Below are 13,788 nucleotides of genomic sequence, written 5' to 3'. Positions count from 1 at the left end.
GACAATAATTCTGACCAGTCTTCAACACCTGCAGAGTGCTATGCACACAATCTCAGCATCGAAATGTAGCTTAAAATTCACAGTGTAGTCCAAAAGGAGTAACCGTCACAGCAAGGTATAGGCAGAACATTTTCACAGAGTAGTATCTGATCATCTGTTCTATGATCACTTTAGGAGCTTTGAACCTCATGATTGGGTCCTGGCAGATACTTGTGTTTAGATATCCAGAGACAATAAAGGATCCACATGGTTGATATGATAAGCACTACGGAATCTTATGGGTGGAAAGGAGCCTTAGGGGATTATCCGGTTAAACCCTTTTATTACTGAGATGAAAAAAAAGGAGACTTCAGTTGCTTAAAAGACTTTCCCAAAGTCACAAGGCTAATTAATGGTCAAACTGGGATTAGAACCAGATCTTTTTGCCTAGTGAAAAGTCTTTCTACCACTTGCAGTTTTAAGACGTAACATGAGGTTGATGCCATTTTCTATCACAAATGTATAAAGCAAAGTTGTATGATAGTTCTAACTTTTCCAATCTCCATGTTGAAATAATATTGATAACAGTACCTTAATACTCCCACAGTAAAATTCTCAACTAAAGTATATGCTGTGTGCTCTACTTTAAAGAGAATGGCATATTAGAGCTAAGATCATTGAGATCATGGTTTACTAAAAAAGCAACAACATGTAGACTGTGTTTTGCAATGTTTAGGTTCTAGCCCAATTTTCAGCATCACCTTCTTTTCCACCTGTGGTCAACAACCAGTATTTTTTCTGAGGTCTTCTTTGTGCTTATGAGAATTATGTCAGGTCCAGGAGTGGCACAGTGAGGTAGAAAAGAGAAGAGTAAGTGGCCAGTATCTCTATTTAACCTAAAATCTTGCTAGAGGGAAAAACAAGCAAACAAAACAATAAACTTGATGCACATAAAATAATTAGAAAATAAGTAAGTGCTCAAGGAGAGAGTATTAACAAGTGCTGCAGAAGGTAGGTGAAAGGGAGATGGTTATGGGTCATAATGGATGAACAAGGTTTCATGGAGGAAATGTGATAGAAGTGGGCTTCAATTTTGGTACTTGGAGAAGGCAAAATATTTCAGGCAAGGGAAACAGCATAAGCAAATGTGTGGAGGTAGGAAAGAGGGTAGTGCCAGAAGCAAATACTTCATTCTCTTGCCAGATACCAGCATTTATACTCAGTGTGATATCAGCACACCTCTCCAACTCTACCTGTAAACTGTACATTGACATTTATAATATCCTTCTGATAATTTTCGTTTTTTACCCACCCCCACACACACATATACTTAGAAAGCAAACTGTACAAGGAGCCAAGAGTCTTGGTTCTAATCTGCCCATAAACTGCTAAATGACCAAGGCCTCTCATGTCTGCTCTCTGAGCCCCAGTTTCTTCCTCTGTGAAATGAAAGGGTTTGGCCCAACCCTCTAAGATCCGTCTTTGCTCTAACATTCTATAATTTCTGCTCTTTAATCATGCTCATTGTATGTATGGCACATATTCTTAAATTGATATTAATCAGCCCTTCTGCACTGCTGCTGGCTTTCCCATTTGCTTCTTCTCCAGTTTGTTCCCTTCTCTCTTACTAGGAAGAGTGTTGGGAAAGTAGCAAAATGGGAATACCATGGAGTGTTTAAATTTTTATTAGATAGATGTGTGTTGTAATTGTAAAAAGGCACGCACAACTCATCATCTTGGCATGCATATTAATAACTGAATGTGTGAGTCCATGCTTCCTGAACTTCATAAACAGATCCTGTATGAGCTTTGAAATGACAAGCTTTGTTCATAACTGAGAAACTAAAAGTGGGCAGGCCTATGGGGAGTTCCTATGAAGTATAAATTTTTAAAAAGCAAAGATCAAAACTCCAATGTCTCTGAGTTGGAAAACCTGGGGAAGCTTCTGGCAAATGGACGGGTTAAGAAATGACATAAAGATGAGACTAGGGTACTATTGGGATAAGGTGACATGAGAAAGATGACTTACCTGTGCCGACAATTATTTTCTCTTTCTTCTGTATCTAGCAAATGAGATCTATCCAGCAGGCCCAAAAGGGAAGAGAAAGCCCCAGGTGCCACAGCAGGATAGACAATGTCCTCATCTCACATCTTTGATGACTAGACATCCGTGGTCAAAAGTGAAAAAGCACCCCACACAGAAGTGCATGGATGCTGTACTCCCCAAACTTCTGGTTTGGTTTAGTTACAGCCCCTTGATACCTTAAGCCAAGGCTTCGACCAAAAAACAATGACTGTTTGATATTTAATAGTTGGTCCTGGTGTGAAGACCAGAGATATGAAAAGTGTTAGAACTTCTGCAAATATGGACAGAACTAAACACCATCAAAGATAGAAGGTAACTGCTGTACTTTGATGGAGACGTTTAAATCAATCACAACTTTTTCCTTATGTTGTTATTATTCTTAATGGCTTGGGATGTTTTTCAAAAGACATTTGTTAAGCACTGAACATCAGGAATGATATCTCAGCTTTCTTTCTCCTCAATGGCTGGAGAGTAATCCAGGCCAAACATTTGAGCCTATGGATCCTTTCCAAATGAAAGCAAGAACAAATACACAAGCATGGAAAGGAGATAGGGGCATCGAATCCAGCTCCTGGGTACACCTGAAGTTTCCCTTGTCCTATTCAGCCACTTAGTTATTTCCAGCAAAATCCATAAGGGGACCCACATGCTTTTAACATGCTTTGAACCCTGCAATGTATCTGAGCTTCCCTGGAAGTTGCTGAGTGAGCCCTCTGTTCGGGATACAAGGCCTGCTCCACTAGTTAGCTAGTTGGCCAATATACCTGCTTCCAAACCACCTCACAAGAATTTCTCAACATGCATGGCTGTTTAGTGAATGGGCTACCAGGGAATGCCTTCAAGAGCGTTGCTGACACTGAGGAGATCTTTTGGCACTGACACTGGGGAGATCCGTTATGTGGCAGGGAGTAGTTAGGGGTGCTATGGAATAACCAGGAAATTTCCAGCCACCTGGGAGAAGGAAAACGGAAGTGCAACTCCGTTTGAAGACTCGTGCTTAACAATTCTAATCTCGTTCTAAGGGAAGAAGCCAAAATGTGATTCCTGTGGTGTTTGCCAGGAATATTAATGCAGACAAATGGGGTGTGACTGGTTCTGCTTTTGGAAAATGCAGCAAATGTGTCAGTCACGGTGGACTTTGGCAGTTACTGTTTTACAAGCATCCCCACAGTCCTGACGCCAAACTCAGCTTACCACACTGAACAGAGCTGTGGAAAGCAGGAATTGCGGTTGAGACACAAATATAGCCCCACTAGAGGGTGGGAAACTCCGGACAGGAAGGGAGATGTATTCAGATTAAAGGATGAGGAGATGTGCACATACCTACCAGGTTAGTGAGGTTACTGCTAATATTTTCACAGACTGGGATCCTCTTTGCAGCCTTTTTTGTAAAAGCACATAGAAGAGAATGGAAAGTTCTGAGGCTGCTCAATGAGATATGCAATCTTCTGGTTCTGCCTCACAGGCTTAATTCTAGCCGAGGCTCACATTTAAGGTATCTCTCAACTTCCAACTTCAAGTCATCTTGAAAGATCTTGGCTGTCAAGGACTCAAATGAAGGCCCCTCAGAGCCTCTATGGCTGGGATGTGTACACCCTGGCTAGCACAGTAGGATTTCCATAATCTCGGTTGATATCTGCCAACTGCTGAAATACTTCTCAGAATCAAATTACAGGGCTAAGGGGGATTCTCAAATAGTAACAGACAGATGGTAAATACAGAGATTGCTAGATGGTTACAATTGGAGATACTCCAACGTAAATTTTTGATGATTCTTTCACCCCAACTCTCCTAATATTTCCTAGCCTCCTACCAAGAATTTGGTAAAGTGTGGCAATTTCCAATAAAAGTGTAGCTACTGAGCTTTTTCTCTGATTTGCTTCATTACGCATGCAAGTTGAAACCTTGTTTCCTGTAGATGACGCTAACGTCAATGCCAAACTACTCAATGAGGTCACCAGAAATTTCTGAACTCACTGTTTCAGGGTTCCCCCCTGCCTGTCTTCCGGTTTACTCATTCATTCACACACTCATCCACCAAACATTTCTCTCATATTTCTATGTTCTAGGACTTGATATATATTGATGACTAAACAAAGACACGTCTCCTCCTTTGTGATGCCTGCAATAATAAATAAAAGCAGACATATCATGAAGTCACTACACATTTGGATAAGTGTTACGAAGGACCTTAATAAGATGCAGTGATAGTGAATCTACTAGAAGAGGGTGGACCAGAAAGACCGCTCTGAAGAGGTGGCCCTTCAGCCAAGACCTACATGATAAGAAAAAGCCAAGCATACAGAGTAGGGGAAAGGGCACTCCAGGCAGAGGGAATAGAATGTGTAAAGGCCAGATGGTGGAAAGTCGTTTTGATGGGCTCAAGGGGAGTGGGGGCCAATGGAGTTGATACATGGTGAGTCTGAGGATAACTGATGCTAAAGAGGTAGGCACAGAGAGCTTTGTTGGCTAGGGACAGTGAGTAGTCTCTAAAGGCTAGGGGGAGCTACTCAAGGAATGTAAGTGGGGAAGACATGATCTGATTTGCATCAGATGAAATGTGAAAAATAAATGAACTGGAGTAGACGTAGAAAGGGAGGCACTCTGTATTGTAAGAACTGCAAAATTCTTCCCAGTAGCCATTCTCCACTCCTGCCTTATTATGGTAACTCCAGTTTCACTCTGGAGAGCAGTAGGCCCAGTCAAAAATTGTATTTCTCACATTCTCTGTAGTTAGGCATGGCCAGGTGTCATAATTCTGCTTAATGAGACACATGCGGAAGTCAGCTGGGGATGGATTTTGGGGAAAGTTTTGCTTTCTTGCTATAATGATGCGACTCCTTCCTATGTCTTTGTTCCTCTTTTCTTACGTGATTTCAGCCTGGAAAAAGAAGATGTGATGGCAAGCACAACAGCAACCATCATAGACAACTATCCAGGAAAAGCAAATCACCAGAGAGACCTCAGCCCTGGCAGCCTTGAACCACTGGACCAGTGCCAACAAACTCCTCCACATCTGGATTTTACTATGTCCGAAGAGAAAAATCTTCCACTTGTTTCAGATACTGTTCGGCAGAATTTTCTGTTACTCACATGTGGATGCCATGTCTAACTGACACATCGGGCAACCACAGCCTGCCTTGGGTGGTGGCAGTTAAAATGAAGAAGGGTGGGCTGAATCGGGGTATATTTCTGAAAGGAAGAAACAATGGGACTTCTTGATGACCTAGATGGAAGTTGTAGTGGTGGGAGATGGCAGATATAAAAAGTACAAGACTTTGGCTTGAGAATTTATTAGAATGGGAAGGAATAACCAGAAGAGGAACAAGTTTGAAGATTAAAAGCAAGGATTCCATTTTTGATATTTCAAGGTTGAGGTGCCCAAGAGGCAGTCTCCACTCCTGTGGTTTCTAGGAGACAGGATCTTGCTGGCCCTGCTCCACCCCTTCATTTACTCCCTCTCAGGGAGTGGTGAGCCAGCCTGCCTGGGGAGAGCACGGGTTCTGCTTGCCTACTCCCTTGCTTAGGCATCCAAAGTGTAGCCTCCAGGGAATGTGGCTGGGGTCTTCACTGCTGCCTGAGGCTGGATGCTCAACACAACATTCAGCATTCAGCAGCCTATTATTGCTGTAAATCTCCACATCATTTTCCAATTTGGTTTTCATACCAAAAGTATTTGTAATCCCACATGCAACACTTTTCTGTCCACTATCTCAGTTGCTTCAAATATGGGCCATCTCACACCTATATAATGACAGGTAGACATGTCGAGTTCTTTCAGCCACATCGTAGGGGCCTCATTTTAATAGGTGGCTCTTTCGATAGTTACTGCCAAAGAAAACTAAATTCTCACCTATTCTAGCCCATGGCTGCCCTCTTATCTTTATTGTTAGAGCCAACGGTTGGGTCTTCCGTGCCCATTGGGACTACACACTGCATGGGAATTAGAACTTATTTAAAATTGATGCCAGTGAGTGAAAGGTAAACATACAGTAATCGTTTCACTGTTCAGGCATATGACTTCTTACCATAACTTTGCAGAAATTGTATTATTAGAATTGTTTTACTGTGCTTTCATTTTTCTCCATTACCAGTTCACTCTTACCTTCCTTCTATCCACTGATCCATTCTCTTTTGCCCTCCTTTAAAAACTGCTGTTAATATTACTTCTCTGTATTCTATCCCTAATAACCTTAGAGTTTCTAGACATACACTCTTAAACAAAGGACTACTCCTCAAGGCTGGTGAATCTAGGTAAGGTGGTCTGGTATCAGTCTGTGTAAAGACAGAGCAGTCTTATTTTTCCTATTCCTTTTCTTTATAAGACAGATTGGTCTTATACTGCGTACTTGATCACTTATTAAAATTTACATTTGAGAATTTGTTATATGACATGGTATGCTGCTGCAAAACCTGTCTTTTGATAAAGTCATATAAGATACTTTTACATTTAAGATCTTGGTTTTGCCCTCTCTTCCATCCCATCCTGACAGATACAATATTTCTTGTGTTTGCACTGATGAAAGAGGTGATAGGCATTTTGGCACATGATAGCACAGAAAATAGTAGTTATATTCAGAATGGATATATACACCCCATATGTCACTATCGCATAGGGCCCTGCACCTGGTACAGAATGGAGCGTGGCATTGTTACAGTGTCATTCAATGGCTTTTACCAAGCAAGAGAACATCGGCAGCTGTGATGCATTATGCTGCTGTGACATTAACTACAGACACAGATAGAGTGCCCATAAAAAAAATATACGCCCTTTTTTTGAATAGAGCCCTGGGTAATTACCCTGACTATTGTTCTAAGAGAAAGCCCCATTTACACCCCTTCATCATTTAGACTCTGGACATAAAAAAAAAATCACTGGCATTAAGTAGTTAAGGCAATTTGCTTTCCAAATGAAGAAAGGACAAAAACATCTCCACTCTTGAGTTGCCCATTTTGACAGCCACAGCTCACCCAAATAAAAGATCCTGAGGAGTTTTTCTGGTGGTACGCTTTTCCTACACAGAGCCCAAGGAAAATGTGTTCAAGTTTGTTTCCTACTGTCAGCACTAGGAGGACATAGGGGTCTGTGTGGACAGCCTGCAGGTGAAGAGTGGTGGCCCTGCAGCTCTGACAAGAACTGTCGTAGGTCCAGCAGGCACAGATGCATCTAGCTGCCCTGCCCTGGTGGCCAGGCTTGCTGTTCTGAGGAAAAGCTACAGAAACGTTGCTCACCTTGAGAAGTAAACTCTCAGGGCAGGGTCCGTGTTCCTCCAAGTTGCCACAGAACATGAAATAGGTTATGAAGTTTGCCATTGAATATGGAGTAAAAATGGGAGATTATTGAACTACTTACCCCCAAATGAAAAAATAAAATTAATGAAAAAGAAAAGGCAAAAATCACAACAAAAGAAATGGCCCCCAAAATTTTACTTACATTGAGTGAGAATCCCAGTTAAGGCATTTTTAAAATTCTCCTTGGCTTCCTCCATCTCTTGCTCATGGGTGGCTTTTTCATTCATTAGCCGGCGGACGTGGCTGTTGGCTGACTGCACCATGGAATAGAACTGGTTTGCAGAGCGCCGATTCACTTCCCCTCGTTCAATCCAGGAAAGTAACACTGTGATAGCCTCTGAAAACTTGCTATCATCTGGAAATGGAAAACCACCGAGTACAAATAATGCCAAGATGAGAAAATATACTTTATTCTTGTTCTTCTCAAAAGACAGGGCATAGTCTAACCTAGTGGATATAGTTTCAGAACTGAACAAATTGGTTTTCCTGAGACTGACTGCCGTATAATCACTAAATTCTCTTTTCTCATCTAACTCTAAGGTACCACAGAACCACTCAAGAGGTTCACACTCTCCTCGACCAACTTCATAAGCTCAGGGGTAGGAGGTTTCTTCTGGACATTCTTAGGCATAAGGTAAGCCTCATTCTTCCACCAAATCTTGATTTCTCTTTCTTAAGATAGACTTGAAAAACTATTATTAACCTACTGGGTCTCAATTTCTTTTTTCCTTTATCAAAAATATTAAACAGTGTTACCAGTTTTCTGATTTATGGAATCAGCTGAGTTAGTGTTAAAATGTGGAAGGAAGAACGGATTACTTTAAAACTGGTTGTAATGTATGCTATTGTTCCCAAGGCAAGTACTAGAAATAAGTCAATTCTTATTCTACTATAGTTCAAAATTGATTTCATTTTAGGGCTAATACCACATATTTAATTAGGCTGAAAAATAGAATGTTTCCTAGTTTTCCACAAAAGAAGGCTTGTTTCCTGAGGTGTTCAGTGTTTGCTTTAGATGGCTATGGAAAGCCCATTTGAAGCTGGTTTGAGATATATGTGTGTGGGGATAGGAAGTGGGAAATGAAAATAAGTGAGAAAGTCTATTTCAAAGAAAACAGACTTGCCTATTTGGGAATGGTTACCGGAACAAACCTGTATTGTATGGCTTGGAGGTGGAGAAAAAGGAAGTTTGTGGGTGATTAAGTTAATTAGAACTGGAAGTTGTATGTCAGTTGCTACAACATTAATCAATCTGACTACTGCTGAAGGCTCACTGCCTATTTTCCAGGCAAACCTGAGGGAAGAAGTCTTTCATTTATATTCTGCAATTCCTAGAAAATGTACTTTAGGGAAAAATATCCTACTTTTTTTTTTTTGAGATGAAGTCTTACTCTTGTTGCCCAGGCTGTAGTACAATGATGCAATCTCAGCTCACAGCAACCTCCGCCTCCCAGGTTCAAGCGATTCTCCTGCCTCAGCCTCCTGAGTAGCTGGGATTATAGGCATGTGTCACCATGCCCTGCTAATTTTTTTTGTATTTTTAGTAGAGACAGGGTTTCTCCATGTTGGTCAGGCTGGTCTTGAACTCCTGACCTCAGGTGATCCACCCACCTTGGCCTCCCAAAGTGCTGGATTACAGGCCTGAGCCACCGTGCCTGGCCTAATATCCAACATTTTTACAAGTAACATAGGTAGACTCTGAATTCTAAAAATCAGGAACAAAATTAGATTGAAAGATTCAGATTCTTACCCATTCGTTTAAAAAATACTGAGTGCCTACTGTGTGCCAGGCACTGCCCCTCCACTAGAGGGGCATCAGAGACATCTTTATGTATTGTTTACATATAAACATACATACACTCCACATGAATAGGCAGCTGGAGATTCATGCTTGAGAAAATGATTTTATTTTACTCACCAGATTTTTAAAATCAACCATTGAGTTGTTATTAGTATTTTACACATCATATGAAACTTTCCCACCATTGAGTGCTTTGTAAATTGATAGTGCGCTTTACAAACATTCATCAGTATCTTTTCTCATGAAGACCTCCTCCCAGACCAGGGTACAGCTTCGTTAGTGCGGCTGATGTTTGCCCAGGAGGTGCACGTCCTGAATGGAGGTGGAGCTGAGCCTAATTCAAGGTCCTGCAGCTAAGCTCTGCCTTCCTCAGGGAAAAAAGCAGCTTTTAGGGATGTGCCCTAAGAATGCTGCTCAGCCACCATTCTGAGCCCTCTCCTGCTGCACACCGGCAATCTAGACTTGGGGATCAAAGCTTTTTTATGAGCAAACCTGCTCCTCTGCCCTCATACTTTAACCAGAGGAGATAACTGGCCTGGGAACGCCCACAAAACATCCTGTGAGTGATAGACTCAAGTTTCCTTAAAAATCTCAACCCACAGGCACAGAACACACTTACTGAGTATTGTAGCCAGCTTACATCATTTTGTTAACTTTGGAATTTCAGTCTAAGTTCAACCTTCAGTGAACTCCAGCTGCAATGGTATCTTATCTCATTTCATGGACCGAAGCGGCTTGTACAAGATAAAATCCATCACACAACTTAATATTATGTTCAGCCCATGGAGAGGCCCATAATTTAGCATTATGTTTGTGAGAGGCCCACTGCGACCGTTACAGGCAGAATAAATTTTGCCTCCATCCTCACTCTCTACCTCTCTCCCCACCAATATATGTTAGGAGAATGGACCTCAGAACAGACAGTAGAAATAAACCTAATGCTGAGAAGAAATCTTTTTTTTTTTTTTTCTTTTTTTTTTAGAAAAAAAAGATAACAACAGAAAAAGAGACACTGACTTCATGTACTATTTTTTCCCCTTTGCTGTGACTTTCGTGTCTACGTAACACAGAGAAAGAAAAATCCTAATGCTTTTGTCATGAGCTTTACAGGGAGGGAGCATAATGCCGTTCGTCTCTTTCTCTCATATACAGGTGGTATTTCCTTCTCTTGCTTGTGGTGCTCAGTTCACAAATAGACTAACTTTACTATCAGGAAAAACACACTTAAATTGTAAAAACGTATGTTTACTCAAATGGTCTGAAAGCTGCATTTTATTGCTCTTCACACCTAGATCCAGAGCACAGTAAGTTCACCAGCAGACTATCATTTCAGAAAGAGGAAACAATATTCTTAGGATTAAGCCACTGAAAATACACGATTTCAAAACTAAGTATCCAAGAGATTTTCTAACATGTTCACAAGTACCAGGAGGCAGAATTCCATTAGCCTAAAAGAGGAATATAGTTTTGAAAACTCCCAATTTCATCTTCATTTCTGAACTTTCTGAAACTGACAGGGAGGGCGACATATGATTGATGTACTGACATTCAAATTAAATTAAAAAAAACATTAGTTAAGGCATGCTTGATAACTCCAGTCAATATTTGTTGCCATGTAAGAAGTAGCTTTAATTTATATTAATTAAGACTAAGCCAGTAACTCCCTCTGGATGGCTACAGGAGGATATTGGGAGCGGTCATTTTCAATGCTCAACTGTAAATTCAATTTTGTATTCAGTGGAAAGATCACTGAGAAAGCAGAAAACAATATAAACTAATTTAAACAGGATTTAGATTGCAGCATTATTAAAGCTATTCATGTGGAAAGAAATTAACACTGCTCATAAAAATCACATCAAAGACGCACTTATAAAAATTCCAAAGACTTTCTGTGAGCATGCTCAGGCATAACTCTGAATGTGGATGCACTTTAGAAGCCAGAAGGTGCAGATGTGCTTTTTCCACAGTAAGAATTGGGAAAAACTGGTATATTATAGAGTGAATATAAATCATTTGCTCATTAAAAATAGCCCACCATTTCTAATCAGGGCATACAGTGTTAATGCACCTGAGTTAATGCACAGGTTCATTCACCGGTCTTGCCTTTTTCCCCCTCTTCCATCTATCCCCCCCACTTCTTTTGTTAAACACCATGGCATGCCTCCCTGCATTTGCTCATGCTATGTGCTTATTCTTGGGTCTCTCGCATTCCTGGGTCCCCCTGGTCTGTTGTTATTCTTCCCTCGAGATTCAGCCTAAGTGCCCTTTTGTAAAGAAACCTCTTCTGCAACTCTAGGATGAATCAGGTGTCTCTTTGCTATGTTTCCACAATTCCCACATATCCTGCTATTAAAGCATTAGTCACCCTGTATAGCAATTGTCGGTTTACAGATCTGTCTCCAGTTTTGAGGGGCTAATAGGAGAATAAAATTTCCAAAGCATATTTCAATCTTCTGGTTACTCCGAGTTTTTCCCTTTGTATTTTATATTTTATTATACTCTACAATAGTTCCTCCTTATCCACAGTTTCACCTTCTGGGGTTTCAGTTACCCCAGGTCTCAGTTAACTGTGATCAACTGCAGGCCAAAAATAATAAATGGAAAATTGCAGAAATAAGCAATTCATACATTTGAAATTGCACACTGTTCTGAACAGCATGATGAAATGTCACGCTGTCTCACTCTGACCTGACCAGGATATGAATCCTCCCTTTGTCCAGGGTACCCACATTGTCTATACTACCTCCCTGTGAATCACTTAGTAGCCACCTGGGTTATCAAATCCACTGTAGTGGTATAGATGTGTCTGAGTTCAAGTAACCCTTATTTGGCATAATAACGGCCCCAAAATGCAAGAGTAGTGACGCTGGCAGTTTGGAAATGCCAAAGAAAAGCCACAAAGGGCTTCCTTTAAGTGAAAAGGTGAAAGTTCTTCACAATAAAGAAAGAAAAAAAATTGTATGCTTAGCTTGCTAAAATCTAGGGTAAGAACAATATTTTAACTATGAAATTGTGAAGAAGGAAGAAGAAGCTTGCGCATAGTATATATATAGTGTTCACTACTATCTGTGATTTCAGGCATCCACTGGGGATCTTGGAATGTATCCCTCAAGGATAAGGGGAGACCAGTGTATTCCTAATAGATTTGTAGCAATTAATACTGGAAAGATACAAATATAATTATTAAAAGTCAGGAAACACCACAGTTGATAATAAACATTTAAATTTCATGTCAAAGAGTATTTTTACATATGCCATTGTCTACCAGAGATAGATGTTCTCGTGGCAATTAAGCTGGATGATCCTGAAGTCATTATCACTGGCAATGAAAGTTAAAGTGATGTCAGATAATCCCACAGAAGCAAGGCCCTCTGTAGTGAGACCCTACACAGTTTATCAAGTAACTCAAAAATGTTTTTGAAAGCATTTTTAATTATTGGAAGGTAATTGCTCTTTAGCTTTGTGAGGAGTAAATAATATTATAATGATACTATTAGATGTCACCACTGGAATCCACACCCATCTCATTTCATATCTGGTTATTTCAGACTTTGTTAACCTCCTTCCTGATCCTTCTCTTCCACGTTTGAATACTTGGCCCATAGTAGGCTTATAAAACTGCGTAAGGGAGAACTCTTTGCTCTTCAAAGACCAGATGCAGGAGCAGCCTTTGGGAGCTTGTTAAAAATGCAGACTCAGCCTTTCTCACACCTCCAGTATTGGAATCTGCATTTTATTCCAGGTGATTTGTCTGCACATGGAGGTCTGAGAAGCACTGAAGAAAGGACTCAGTGAAGGCCAGGTAAACTGGTTAGGAACTGACCAAAGTTAAGAGATAATGAAAACCTGAAGTGGAAAGTAGCGGCTGAGATGGCAGAGACTTTCAGAAGGAATAGATGTGATTCTTCAGAGCTTTGAGTCTCTGTCCCTGTCCCCATGCCCTATTACAGAATAGCTGTGACTTCTATCCAGGAAAAAAAAAAAAAGTGTTCAAGACTTGGAAATAGGCATAGAGATGACTACAGACCCTCGCTATGGAATGCTGGGCATGAATTACCTAATTCTACAGGGCTGGGAACCTTTAATTCTTTGGCTAATCTCTGACTAGGCTATTTTACAACTCTGTAGGAGTAGAACATAAATTGTGGCAAACTGATAACAATACAAATAATTCCTCTCTGTAACAACACAAATGACTTTTTATTCAGTAGAAAATGTAAATCTTTATAAAGCAAATTCTCCTTTGAAACAGTTTTAACCTTTTATTGGTCTCCTCATTAATTAGTGAGTTAAATAAAATCATTGGCACATGTTCATTTTATATCTGTAAGACAGTTATGATTTCACTGCCACAGTATCCTTTGAAAGTCCAGGACATGGCACAAAGCGGGGGGTACCTGGTGAATTTTAATTAAACTGATATATAAATAATGATGGGGAAAAGGAACGCAAATTGGTTAAGTGTTTTTTTCCTCCTGCTTTGTGTGCACAGGGAGAAGCAGCCCTGAATTTCAGAACAATAGATGGGATAAGAGCCAAGCCAGAAGCACTGAATATGAAACTTAGGTGGGCTGCAGTATCCTTATTTACAGCTGGATCTATAAAGGAACAACGAGGAGACAGGGATTTT

At 40.5% G+C, this 13,788-nt stretch overlaps 1 protein-coding gene across 15 annotated transcripts in view; it reads right to left on the bottom strand.

The window, feature by feature from the left end:
* ENOX1 (ecto-NOX disulfide-thiol exchanger 1) overlaps nucleotides 1-13,788 on the bottom strand; it is a 619,252-nt gene that overhangs the window by 153,808 nt on the left and 451,656 nt on the right. For all 15 annotated transcript variants that reach the window (XM_032294769.1, XM_032294762.1, XM_032294766.1 and 12 more), the window contains one exon: nucleotides 7,500-7,712. In XM_032294769.1, the coding sequence (XP_032150660.1) occupies nucleotides 7,500-7,712 (213 nt within the window). The remainder of the gene's footprint in view (nucleotides 1-7,499; nucleotides 7,713-13,788) is intronic.

Source organism: Sapajus apella, unplaced genomic scaffold, assembly GCF_009761245.1.
Source record: "Sapajus apella isolate SASKATOON/1434 unplaced genomic scaffold, GSC_monkey_1.0 scaffold32, whole genome shotgun sequence".
Taxonomy (NCBI): Eukaryota; Metazoa; Chordata; class Mammalia; order Primates; family Cebidae; genus Sapajus; species Sapajus apella.
This window is presented reverse-complemented; position numbering and strand designations above follow the sequence as displayed.